General features: G+C 36.5%; 2 protein-coding genes across 2 annotated transcripts; both read right to left on the bottom strand.

Moving 5' to 3' along the window:
* Positions 1 to 2,267: 2,267 nt before the first annotated feature.
* LOC117336247 (kelch-like protein 25) lies at positions 2,268 to 7,459 on the bottom strand. Its single transcript, XM_033896722.1, has 3 exons — positions 7,431 to 7,459; positions 5,709 to 5,884; positions 2,268 to 5,013 (listed from the first exon to the last, which is right to left on the bottom strand). Exons 2-3 carry the CDS (start codon positions 5,880 to 5,882, stop codon positions 3,487 to 3,489), a joined length of 1,701 nt encoding a protein of 566 aa, XP_033752613.1. The 5' UTR covers positions 5,883 to 5,884; positions 7,431 to 7,459; the 3' UTR covers positions 2,268 to 3,486.
* Positions 7,460 to 7,711: 252 nt separating this feature from the next.
* Positions 7,712 to 9,088, bottom strand: LOC117336823. The gene is made up of 2 exons (XM_033897478.1): positions 8,904 to 9,088; positions 7,712 to 8,333 (listed from the first exon to the last, which is right to left on the bottom strand). Exons 1-2 carry the CDS (start codon positions 9,017 to 9,019, stop codon positions 7,715 to 7,717), a joined length of 735 nt encoding a protein of 244 aa, XP_033753369.1. The 5' UTR covers positions 9,020 to 9,088; the 3' UTR covers positions 7,712 to 7,714.
* Between the last annotated feature and the right edge of the window lie 5,295 nt (positions 9,089 to 14,383).

Genomic DNA, 14,383 nt, shown 5'->3' with positions numbered 1-14,383 from the left:
TACTTGGTCTTAAGAAAACGGAGATAACGTTAAGGTATAGGCTTCCCTGGTTTTCAAGTAAGCCAAGGTTTCTTTTGCAAACGGGAAATGTAAAAATTTATAGCCAAGGGTCAAGCTATGACTTATCTACAAGCACAACCACAGACCTGTCATGTAGATCACTAAGGCGTTGTTTTGACATTGGGATCATGAAATACACCTATTCTCTATCATAGATATGTATTACTTTAATATTGTGTTGTGGTGTGTGTGTGGTTTGCCGGTATCAGTGTTTTAGGGCAAATAAATTAGCTAAGTTAATAAACTTTCAAAAAGGAAAAAAAAAGATTTAATAACCTCTAGAGATTTCTCCAGGCTGCTATTTAATTAGGATGAAATGAAGATTTATCGTAAACTGTCTATTCTCTATGAAATCGACAGCTTTAACATTGCTACGTTAAACAAACATGTTTTGGTAGATTACCATATTCGCAAGCCAATGTCTCATAACTTCGTATTCATATTTTTTTCTGTCTATTCTCTACAATGAAGTATTGATTTTCTGTTGTTTCTTTTTTATCATTATTATCATCATTCATGGCTTCGTTTCAAGCGACGCTGAGTCAGTGCTTAATAAAATGGTATCTTTATGAGATATCGTGTAACTTTACTACATTTGTATATATTTTATGTTTATAAATAAAATATGATTTGTTCAGAGGATACAATTAAAATTTGATGACATACATCTTTTATCAGATATCTGATATAAGGACTGCACGAAAGACACAAGTGAATAACCCCTTAAAGAGCGTAATTAGTAAGAGATACATCATATCCAAATAACGGACACAACACTGAACCATACAGCTGTTTCTCTACGCTCTCTACCTGGTCTGTGGCTCCCGAGAGGCTGAGAAATGGACCGGTCTGTGCTGACGTGGGTAAGAATGTTTTACCCTTATTACTCTGAATGACAAACGATTAGGTCTCTCCTATGTTGTTCAGTGATGTAGTCACCAGCTACTACCTCAATATCAAATGGCTGCTCACGGGGCGATGAACCCAACAAACAACCATACAGCTGTTTCATCCTTACATGTCTCCTCAATGCTACAAGGGACATCAAACAGCTGTTTCTTCCTTACATGTCTCGTCAGTGATACTAGAGACATCATACAGCTGTTGCATCCTTCATCTAGGCAGTGCTACAAGAGATATACCGCTGTTTCATCCTTACAGGTCTCGTCAGTGATACAAGAGACACTATACAGTGGTTTCATCCTTACATGTCTCGTCAGTGATACTAGTACTAGGAGCATCATACAGCTGTTGCATCCTTCTATGTCTTATCAGTGCTACAAGGGACATCATACAGTTGTTTCATCCTTCGTCTCGTCATTGATATTAGTGACATGATACAGCTGTTTCATCCTTCTAGGTCTCGTCAGTGATACTACAGACCAAGATTGTTAATATTCAGAAAAAGACAAATCAAGACATGAGTTGTTAGAAGAAATCATAGACCACAAAGTGGTTTCTTATAAAGAATCATTCTTAAATGTAGGTCAAAGATGCCAGTCAAGGTAAAAGTACCACCAGAATGGTATTGTGATAAGCAAAGTATAGGTCAAATATAAAGCCCTCTCTTGTACTGTGACCAAGGTTAATTTTCAAACGTAGGTCAAAGGTCAATGTTGGCGGGTCACCAAGTATAGCATCAATGGAAAGGTCTTGCCTTAAGGAACACATGTAAAATACCTAAGCTATGTATTCAGTAATACATTAAAACACAATGCTTTTATAAAAAAAAAACGTTCACTTAGATATCTATGGACGACGCCGACGCATAAGATATAGCAATAGATCCCTTGGACTTGGTCCCTACGAGTTAAAAACCAAAGAGCCAAAACAGGACTGATATCGCTCCTAGACCTCTAATGGATGTATAAACCAAATAAGAAGGGTGTGGACTTACAAGCTTTCCAAAACTAACCCCCCCCCCCCCCCCCCCCCCCAATCTTTAAAGTGGGGTTTTGTGTCCAAAAAAGTAAGTCCACTAAATGTTTTTTTTCTGCATGATTTTGCCACAGCATCACTCCTGGATCTCTAATGAATGTATAAACCAAATTAGAAGGGTGATAGGTGTATACCTTTGGACTTACCCCCAAAACTTTAAAGTGGGTTTTGGTTTCAAAAAAGTTAAGTCCACAAAATGGTAAAATACGAAAAAATCACAATTTTTTCTGCATGATGTAATGTCATATAATTTTTGATAATGATTCACAAATGTTTCATATTTTATTTTCACAACATTAAGATAACTTCATTTCAAATATATGAAAAGTTTAAAACATTCATATAAAACCACACATATTATATTAAGTTCTTTGATATTGGTTAGTTCTATGAACATGATTTTAACCTGAAAAACAAACAACTGTTGATTAGGCTAATGAACCCAGGTATGGACCTGATCAAAAGGCTATAATCACAACGGTGTTTACTTCACACGCTATTAGAAGTTCACTCTACAATAGGTATTAAAACACTGAACTAATTTTAGAAATGTGCTACAATAGGTATTAAAACACTGAACTAATTTTAGAAATGTGCTACAATAGGTATTAAAACACTGAACTAATTTTAGAAATGTGCTACAATAGGTATTAAAACACTGAACTAATTTTAGAAATGTGCTACAATAGGTATTAAAACACCTGAACTAATTTTAGAAATGTGCTACAATAGGTATTAAAACACTGAACTAATTTTAGAAATGTGCTACAATAGGTATTAAAACACTGAACTAATTTTAGAAATGTGCTACAATAGGCATTAAAACACTGAACTAATTTTAGAAATGTGCTACAATAGGTATTAAAACACTGAACTAATTTTAGAAATGTGCTACAATAGGTATTAAAACACTGAACTAATTTTAGAAATGTGTCCTTTTATATATATTTAACAATAAAAGAAGTCTGCATCCGGTTCCATACTTACGGCTTTTTAATGTGACAAATGTTAAAAGGAACAAAACAAATATACATATTTTTATACGTTAACACTGTTAATATATTCCAAAAGTGCATAAATCTACAATAGGCATTACATATCTTGTAAAACGTACACACACCTGAACAAATATCATTTGCTATACAAACAGACACATACATTACAGGACGGGGAAAATTCAGCATCACTGGTCCCTTGGGCAAGTTTTTGTTCATAAGTACTTGTCCAAAGGTGAAGCAAAGGGGTCACATTATAGTGAATAAGCAATATTTTACTCTAGGAAAAAGGCAAAACTTACGAGAAATCTTACATTTGCCAATCAGCCAAGTAGTCACCAATATTTACCTGCCCAAAGACCCGATCTACTGGCACTGGATTATCAGACCTGGGTTTTTTTCTTCTCGCCCTCTCATATATATTCTATAAATGAATATCCACACTTTGTCGATATATGTGAAATACCATTGGTAGCATGTATTGTCACATAAATCAATTATCAATGTTACTAAGATGGCGCCTCATCACAGTCGCCTTACACAAACCGAACTGTCGTTTCGGAGCCGGCATGGCTTCCTGCATAGAGACAGTGAGGCTTTTCTCGATATTGAACTGGATCATATCACCTTTCGTCTGGAACTTAACTGTTCCTCCTAGCACTAATATGTTGCCTTCAAATTCACAAATGCCATAGTCTTTTCTTGGAAAGTTCGTTATCCTGCCATTAACGGGTGGTCGTTTGTTTGCTCCTGGGTCGTACCGCAGCACATCGCCATTTTTGCAAACAATGTAAAGTGTATTCTCGACCACCACCGCCTTATATTGGATGTTTGGCTCCACTGGCAAGACCTGGTATTCCGCACCGGAGAGATTGTCCTTTGCATCGAAATATTGAACTCGATTGACCTGATTTCCTTTTAAATCCAGACCACCAACGACATAGATAGTCTGACCCAGAACGACACACGAAGCTGACCTCACGGGAATAGCTAGAATATGATTTCCACTTGTTTTCCATTTGAATGTGGTCAAGTCAAATATGTCTATGGTCCGATATGGACTCGACTGTGGAGTGTCGTATCCACCAAAAACATACAAGTTGTTCCGAACAATCGCCATACAATGCCGTTGTCTTTTATTTGGCATTTCCGGCATGTTCTCCCATACGTTCCGCTCTCCGTCGTAACGTAAAAAAGCTGTCTTGCGTGTAGTTCCGCCGGTAACATATATGTGCACACCTCCAGAACACACTGCGAAATCGAATCCCACATCGAAAGGTAGAGCAGTCAATGTGAACCACTTTTTCTGAGGAAAACTGAAACATTGCACATCTCGGTTGGTCTCATCCTCAGATCCACCGATCACGACAATCGACTCATCGCTGAATGTGACATGTTTTGCTACTGAATTACAGCGAAAGACACGCTGGTCCTTCATTGACTGTACTGCTCTCTGATATGCCGAGTGCTTGTGTATATCTCCAAACTGTTCTCGAACCACGATAGCCTCGATGTCTCGCACATCCATCGGTAGGGTGTTTAAGGCGTTCATGATCTCATCGATGTAATCAACACGATTGTCAAAATCTGCGTTTATCCACAACATGACAGCCCTACAAATAACAGTTGTGTCTGGGCAATTCACATTCTGGCCATTCAGAATGTTTAGAATGTACTCTTTCCTGTTCAGGGCCAAGAAATCTTCACTATAGCAGATCTCTGGAAAGTGTTTCTTTACTAAAGAGAGCGCCAATGCCTCTAGCTCGCCAAAACCATGAATTGATGCTGTTTGCCAAACGGCAAGGCAGTTGGTTTTGTTTAAATTAATCGACAGAAACTTTAGACATGCGGCTTTTAAAGAAGCCATCTGAAAGTGGGCTGCGCTGTCTAGTAGATGTACAGCGGAGGACATGTCTATAGCAGATTCTCCAGTATAAATGAACTGAAGAACCTTCTCACAGATGTCCACGTCCTTGCTGATGTTCCAAGCTGTTAGATCAACTTCGCTAGTCATTGACTCCTGTAAACAATAAAAGACAAAATAAAGACAAAATAAAGAACAGGAATTGGATTTATTTCATTAATTCATTAATTAATTAGACAAAATAGTCCTGTAAAGTAAACAGAAACGTAATTATTCAAATTACTACTAGAGGTCTAATTACATTGAACGTCTTTGAAGACGAGTCGACCAAGTTGAAGCAGCCATTAGTATTTCTAGCTGGGCGATTTAGTTAAGAAAATCGTGAATTCGAGGCTCCGTCAAGGCACATGTAAAAAGCTGTAGACACAATGCAGTGCTTTTACCCCAGTTTTACAGCCGATTTGGGGTACTTTCCCGGTTAAATTTTTTTGCACATCTCTCCCACATTTTGCCCGAATAGATGTCTATAACCAATGGCCTTAAAGGATCAACTTTTCTTCAATGGAAACTCAATTTTATCACATGAACACATTTACAATAATATCATACTGAATCACACATTTAATAGCATAATATCAATAACATGATTTCATTTATAGGGTCACATGTCGTAAAATACCAAATTTCTACTTTTCGCGATATAAAAATATATTATTAAAAAATAAAGGGGGAAAAAGGCATAGACACTTGCAATGTATCATGCTTGTTGGTGCCAAGGTTAAAGATGTGTAATATGTAAATATAGACCTTATTGTAAATATTGAGTTTTAGATTTAAATGATTTGACACACCTCCATTGGACTATCAAACATGCATTCAAAGAATTCTGACATAGCCGCCAGTACGACGCGGTGACAGGAGTACGTTCGATCACCACATCTAATCGTGACGTCACTGTATTTTCCGTCCAGCCTCAGGCGGTTCAGGCCAGAAGTTAAGTCCGTTGAATAATCTGACAAAGCCATATCTGGAAAAGAGCGAAATGTGATGAATGGCTTCTTATCAAATATCAGCTTAGATTACTGATTCTAAAATAGCAATCCGATATGATCATTGAATTAATAGCGCCGATATATACAGACAAGTTAATTGCCTAATTTTCGAGGTAATCCGCCCCTTTATCAAGACACAAGTGAATTACAAACGATCACATACAGACATAGGACATGGAACAAATACAGAAATCTATTAGATAAACTACAATATCGTGTTTGTGTTGATTTATTGTACTGTAGAGTATAGCTATATATTTTTTTTTCTCAGATTCCCAGAATCATGAGCGGCAGAGATCCGTGATCATCATCGCTGGGTTGCCGGCGTTGCTTCTGGATTCCGATGAATTGGTCTTTACTGCATTTACTACTTAATCCATACTAGACCACATTAGTGGTGGGCCGATGATAAAAAATAATCGAAAATTAGTCAGAAAAAAACAACCCATCATCGATGACGATTTTAAAAACAACGGCTAATACGTGCAATAATTGTACTTAAAATGGACATAAATCTACAAAAGGGCAATTCTGTGATTAATTTAGAAAACCGAATATAATCGATCGATTTCGAGTTTCCAATTATCGATTCTGAAAGTGAAACCGATTCCCATCATTAGAAAACAATTTCCAAAAATGTATCCTGTGTAAGATAGTTTTTGAAAATAGTCACGCAAACATATATACATTTTGTATGTCCTTTTTCAAGTTTGGCTAGAAAAAATAATGTTATGCAATAAAACCAGATTTTATACACTTTAGTGAGAGGTATATTAAAAGTTCATTAAACATTTTTTTTGTCTTATGAAAAAATTTTTTTCTTGAGTCCAAAAAAAATTCCCATAGGGCTGTTCAATATTATTCAATCTTCTTATAAGATCAACCTGAACTGCTCAGTACTGTTAAAATTCCTTCCTCTTAAGCTTGGAAAACGTTCTAAGAAATCTAAGATACTCGAAAGTGAAAGTAAAAGTTGACCGCAGTAGGTAAACACAGCGCCATTACAAACATTTTATAACGCGTCCACACGTTCTAGCCATCTTAGTAGACTGTAGATATCTAGGTCTATAACCATCTTATAGTGTCCAAGTTGCTAAGGCCTTTTTTTTCTTTCTTTCTTTCTTTTCTTTCCTGGGTCGATACACAGTCATATATATACATGAACAAGTTTTCAAAGGATAGAAAACCTGCTGTCTAATGTAGATCTATTCGCTATTCAGTCTTTAACCTATATACACGCACATGTACTTCTAAATTCAGAGGTGTAATTAACACATGTTTTGTTAACGTTTAAAAACAAGGAACCTAATATCTATTCGTTTTACATCTGGTGAGTTGTAATTCCTACTTTCGTTTTCGAAAATTAATACATTCATGACTATATAAGAATTTTAAATCTAAATCCAGAGATATGTACCTTGACTTCATACTCTACCCTTACAATACATAACCTTATGATTTTAACATACTCACAACATTTCGATATATTTGATGGAGAATTAAGCCCTACAAGCTACTCACCATTCGCATACTCCGTTGAATTATAGCGGTATGAGTTATCTCCTTGCAACTTCCTGTACAGAATGTGAGGCACATCGACGGGGAAACATTTGTTTACTTGTCACTACATGTGTTTTTATTACTAATTATTTGCATTCAAGCTGCAATGTAAAGTTCTAATAAGCAACAGAGAATCGAACTGAAAAATATCAGGATTTTTTCGAGACTGACTAGAATCACACAAGTAATCAAATATAAATTATATTCAGTTTATGTAATGTCAAATTCGCGACTTTCAAATTTCATTAATTTCGAAAAACTTCAGGCATTGATGCCAATATTTCCTCGTTGTCGGTTTTACTGATGACAAGAGTTTTATTGGTCATACTCGCATTCATCAAAATGTGTCTCACAGAACATGATGGCACCACGGCATGTCTGTCATTTAAAAGGCGGTAGCGAAAATCGACATTCGTGGCCTCAAAATAAACCCCCCGTATGATTTCATGTCCTTTTTCAAATGTCGCCCCCCAACTGTCTTTTGTCTTCCTTTTCAGCTTTTCGGGCGGACTTTCAGCTCTGAATAAATAAAAGTCTTCATTAGGGTCGTCTGTGTATACAGCCAGTATGCTACCGGGCTGACATAAATCAAGTAATCCGTGTGGTTCTTCCTCCGTATCATCTACATCGACTTCTGCGTCGTTGACATTTTCCCGGCTGATGTTTGCTGTCGTTGTTTTCCCGACATGTTGATTAACACAAGATCCATAGTTTCCCTCGATACATTCATCGCAAGAATAGCACGAGAGATTACGGATGAACAGAAGTGAGGGATTCCCGGTGGTTATTATTTGGTGTATTTTCCTGTTTTGGGGGATTGGTTTAAACCGTATCTTTGTTTCACGCGAAACCGCCTCGATATACCTGAAAAACAGTTAAAATTCCATGAAAGCCCAAAAGTACAATGTAACATATTTTACATTGTTTATGAATAGTTTACGATGTAAAGTTTGGTTTTATTTCAAAATCTGATGTATGACTACTGAATCCGTCCTTATTAAGACATGGATAAAACTTGAGTCCGGACCGCCCAACTGGAATTTTAAAATTTTAAAAAGAACAACCAAAAACCATGATGTATTCTTGGATTTCTAGGCTCGCCCGCCACCCCCCCCCCCCCCCCCCCCCCCCCTCCCTTGGAAAAATTCTGACGGTTGGACAACCCCCCCCCCCCCCCCCCGAAAAATAATTCTGGATCCGCGCCTGACATCCATACAATTTTTTTACCCTTCAGCCCCATTGGAAGCACACACGGAAGCACCCCCCACCCTTAGGTTGATGAAATTGTCACATGTAATGAAAGAGTAATTATTGTCATCAACATATAGCTTAACACCCCATCCCGGCATTTATGAATTTCCTTCCAACGGGCCTGCTAGCCTATATAGATGCTACAATATTTGTGGCATAAACTTTTTTGTAAGACTTACTTACCTGAAGTGTCTTTGCTTACAATTAGCAGTCTCACTTGGTTGTTCACACTTGGTTTTTCCAAAATTATACAAGTCTTTTGCAGACTGGATAGTCTCTGCCCCTCGTATGACTGCCATTTCCGCCTTCCGCTTGAAACATCCCCCGGCAGCATCTTGGGGCCCCTTTCCATGCGAAGTTTCAAAATAATTTCTGATTAATGTGATGTACCCGAAATCTTCGCATGCATGAGCCACTGAACCCATACAGTGACGGCTTTTGTATTGAGCTTGACATCCGTCTGTAAATTCATGCATTTTTTCTGTTGGATAAGCTATAGATTTAAGGTATTCAGATACCAGACGTTGGACAGCATATGTGAAGTATTGGTCGTGATTTAAGTCCGGACTTATAACAAAGAAGTGTTCTGTAACGATGTTCGGCATATCTTCTGTACTGTCTATTCCATCATATTCAAGAACTGAATGTCTATGAATAACAGTAACGTGGATTGAGATTTCATTTTTCTGAAAATAACTAGATTGAAGCTCATTTTTTTCGATGCATGAAAAGTTTTCAGAAAAATCATGAATACAAATGCAGTCATTTATCGGTAAATTTTCAAGTAAGGTTTTCATTTGTGTTGTTTGCCAATTCGCGCGGAACTGATGGGCCGGAAATGAGACTAATAAATGTCTTAGATACGAGAACATCTCTCCTGGTGCAGTAGTTTTCTTTACTAAGCATAGTTTTTTTTATTTCTTTGTTTTTCTTCACATTGATGCTAACGTATTCGTATTTCGACCACGTGACTTGTGGAGTAGAGTCAGACTTATCATATTCTTCAGCATGAAATGACAATAAATTTACGCCACAGTTTTTGCATTCTCGGTTGATACAATCAATGTTGTCATCTCTTTGATTGCAGAATGTTGTCAGAACAATTTCCTTCAAGTGATCGTATATTGGGTATTGTTCCTTTTCATCCTCCGATTTGTGCTTTATCATATTTCTTCGGAAATCCATGCAGTCTTTGAATACAGTTCTCGTTTCGACATGATATCTACAACAACATGTGTTCCGATCTTTCTGCCGCGTTGGAATTACATAGTAAGGTTTACACCTTTCAAATGTTCTCTGACACATTTTTACATTGGGATACGCTGCTTTAAAAGCAAGATAAATTTCCGTTTGTGTTTTCTCGAGTACATGGATCATGTGACTAGAGTAACATTTAGGACGAATTCTTACTCGTTTGATGTCATTCTTATTCCCGGTTGGTCGCGAATTTTGAGAAGCTGTCCAGAAATCGTACGCTTTCTTCCTGTCCGAGTCCGATATTTTATCGGCGCGTGTTTTCCGACAGGTCTCCGTCCAGGAAGATTTTTCAGACGTCAATACCCGATGACGAATACGTTTCCCGCCAGAAATACGCCTAGCTGGTAAACCTAGTTTGCGAGCTATTTTCTTTTGGATTTTTTTTTCTGCTGAATTAGGACCATTAACAGACGCACATATTACATTAATAGACGATCTGGCATCATCTGAGCGTTTGGTTTTGGTACTTTGAATAGCCTGTTTCATGTCATTGAGTACACAATTCGCGAGTTCGATATTTTCAATATCTTCAGGCGGAACACATTTTTTCTCTTTCTGAAGAAATTCTGCAGTCGGAGATTTAGAATCTAAATATGCAGATATTACCGCACTTCTTCTCACTGGAGTATTCGGTAGATTCTCTTTGAAACGCATTAAAGACCTACACTTGCTCATTCTATTTTTGAAAGATTTTTCTACAGAGTCTGTCATGTTTTTGTCGCCTATGCTTGCTTTCTTTTTATTTTCTCTGTATTTCTGTACACGTGCTTTAGTTTTAAGCTTTTTCGTTTTATTTTTTTCTTCTTGTTCTTTGGTTTTAGCACGTTGGTTTCGTTTTATCAGTGCTGACTTTGATACATTTTTGTGATTCACTTTAACGCGATTTTTCTCTTTTTCATAATATTCTCTGCGTTTTCTTTTCCTACTTTCTTTGCGCTTCTGTTTGAATAATTTGATGCGTTCCGTGGACGTTAGAGAGGGCAATTGTACCCCAGTATCCTGTAATTAAAAAATTATATATTTCTATAATTTTTATTTCACAGATTTTACCAATTACGACCCTAATATAGAACACATGCGTTATCGTAGACAAAAGCGCAACAAAGTACAATGTAGGATTGATATACATGTAAATCGGACTGGCGCAATTACATATGCGGATATTTATCCAAGATAAATTTCATGTATATCGTTTACCGGATTACGCACCTCTCCCCTTCCCCATCCTTCTAGTATTCAAAAACATAAATTTGTACAGATATCTATTTATAATTCACAAACATTTTCCATGCAGTCTGTAGCTATAGATGTGATTTGAAAACGATTTCTACTAAATAATGTGTAACGTGACGTACTATCGTACATGACGTTTTTAATGCGTCGGCATATAAGTGGACATTTTACGGAAATTTATAACTATGGTATCGTTTTTTTATTATTAGTCGCATTATCAAAACGAAAGATGTTTCGTAATATTCAGTACAGACACATTTTTCATATGATGTAATTTCTTAATTTTGTATGTGGTAATCCACTATAAAATGTCACCAAAACCCTTATATATGCAAGAAATGACACAAAATTAGCTGCTGGACAATTTACGGAAATTCTAAACTTACCTCTTCTAAATGAAAACGTTGTTTTGAAAAGAAAATTTTCTTAAGTTGATACATTCAGCAAAAGCACATTTCAGATATAAATTCAGATAATTAAAATGACTTACCATTTTCCCCCAGTAAAACCTTAAACTTTTACCGTTTTTTTTCTCGGCCCAGCGTTACATGTTGAGTCGAGCTGGTTTGGGTATATTTTATCTCATTTGCAGATTCGCTACACTGTTGAAATCATCTGACGTCATAAAGACGTCATTTTCACTTCCATACGTCATTTTTTTAGTTTGTGTCCACCTTTGGCGCGTTTTTAAATATTCTTTTTTAAACGACTAAGCCCGAAGATGTTACGCGTTACAAGCGTTATTTGGGCATATTTGAGGTGTTTAAGCAATATAAAACGTGTTTATGTTTCGATATACCACTTATAATTGACACAAATAGAATTTACATTAAAACACGTTCTTAATGATATATAATATCACACCAAGACCCTATCGACGAAAAAGACGGCAGCGCTTTTAGAAAGCGGTATGCTTCTTTAGAAGCGGTGTCACCAACATCGCGCGTTACGTCTAGATATATACAACCGTATAACGCTTTATTGTAGCTATAGGTACATAAATGTATACTGCATTCTGAACAGCCGACAATGTAATGTATTGATAAATCGATATGGAATGTATACAGTGTGCTTTTTACCTGTCAAAACGAGGCAATATATTGATCATTCTTTTGTAATGACGAAAGAGAGCGGAAGGGAGTCAGCAGGAATGTATTTTTGCTCTTTCACTGTTGGACAAGCTGTTCCTGTCGCCTTTTTGAGACTTTTGTATAGTAATTTCTTTGATTTATAGATTTTCAGTGTGGTGGATTGTTGTGCTTTTGGGGAATAATAGAATACATATTTGTGAGATATGCAGATAAATTAGAATACGATGATAAAGAAATAAGAATTCTTCACAGTTGATTATAATTAACGTCTCGTATATATATGCACTTTCGATATGCATCAAATAATTATAGATTATACAATCTAACCCCCTATATCACCAAGTCAATTGAGTCATAAAAAAAATTAAAAAAGATACAGCCAGTATTCGAGGTAGCTAAGTATATTCTATACAGAATATCTACCGTTGCACTGAACTTTTACTCCGAGTTTGGCGGGGTCTTTGAGTGATAAGAGTTCGAAATAGCGAAATTTGACTGTAGTTGAAGTTTTGTAACGTAAAATAGTGAGCACTTTCTGTCAGATTCACCAGCTATCGGCAGTGATAACACCGAAATCTGTGAAAAAGGCACTCATCAAAAATGTAAGTACTATAGATAAGAGAATATATTGTAAACTGTTAGTGACTGTGGGGCTTTAAAACCCAAACGTTCCCGATAAACCTGTTTTACGATTACTGTAAAATTTGACGCAGAAACATTATTTTTGGCACTTAGTCCTTAATGCATCCTACGGTGTTATCTCATAAGCTGATGCAGAACCATATCGACAAAATATCAGTCACCGCCACTTTTATCTGTTCTACAAATAAACAAAATCTTGGTTGAAAATGGTGATTTAATTTTCGTTACAAATAAAAATATGATTTTCTCGGTGAGGAAATAAGCACAGTCTAGTAACAAGACACTTAGATGATTATCTTCATGGCAATGTATTTAAAATAGCAGGCACAAACGATAGGTATCTTACTGACAAGAACTATTGCAATAGCAGTTATGACACATTCATTAAGTTCCTTTGTCATCCTCTGTCCCTGCCTAACGAGAATGCTTGTCACAGTTAATGGTTAACTTAAATTCTACCTAAAAATAGACCTTACTTTAATCGGTACACACTAGATCAGTTTGAAGACAGTCTGTACGTCATTACTCTTAATTAGATCAGATATATGATACATCTTTAAAGAAAATTAAAATCATAAGATTTCTGAATTGTTATCCCAGATATCTTTAAAAAGATATAAAATATCTCATAAACAAGAACATTTTAATCATGGGAAAATATAGGATCTAAATTATTTCCATATGAGTTTTAGAAGTCTTTTGAGTTTTTTAGTTTTTGTTTTGTTTTTGTTTTTGTTTTGGTATTTTCAGACAATGTGGAGAACAAAATGGAACGCGTGGATGGACAAGCTAACATACAAAGTATGTGAGACATTAGATTTATTGAATACAACCGCTATGGGTGGACGTATGTCATACAGTATATATACCAGGCTATCTGAATACAACCGTTACTGATGGACACATGTCATACAGTATATATACCAGGCTATCTGAATACAACCGTTACAGATGGACGTATGTCATACAGTATATATACCAGGCTATCTGAATACAACCGCTATGGGTGGACGTATGTCATACAGTATATATACCAGGCTATCTGAATACAACCGCTATGGGTGGACGTATGTCATACAGTATATATACCAGGCTATCTGAATACAACCGCTATGGGTGGACGTATGTCATACAGTATATATACCAGGCTATCTGAATACAACCGCTATGGGTGGACGTATGTCGTACAGTATATATACTAGGCTATCTGAATACAACCGTTACAGATGGACACATGTCATACAGTATATATACCAGGCTAACTGAATACAACCGCTATGGGTGGACGTATGTCATACAGTGTATATACCAGGCTATCTGAATACAACCGCTATGGGTGGACGTATGTCATACAGTGTATATACCAGGCTAACTGAATACAATCGTTACAAGTGGATGTTTGTCATACAATGCATATACCAGGCTATCTGAATACAACCG

Source organism: Pecten maximus, chromosome 10 (genome assembly GCF_902652985.1).
Source record: "Pecten maximus chromosome 10, xPecMax1.1, whole genome shotgun sequence".
Taxonomy (NCBI): Eukaryota; Metazoa; Mollusca; class Bivalvia; order Pectinida; family Pectinidae; genus Pecten; species Pecten maximus.
Note: the sequence above shows the minus strand (reverse complement) of the source record. Positions and strands in the feature narration are given on the sequence as shown.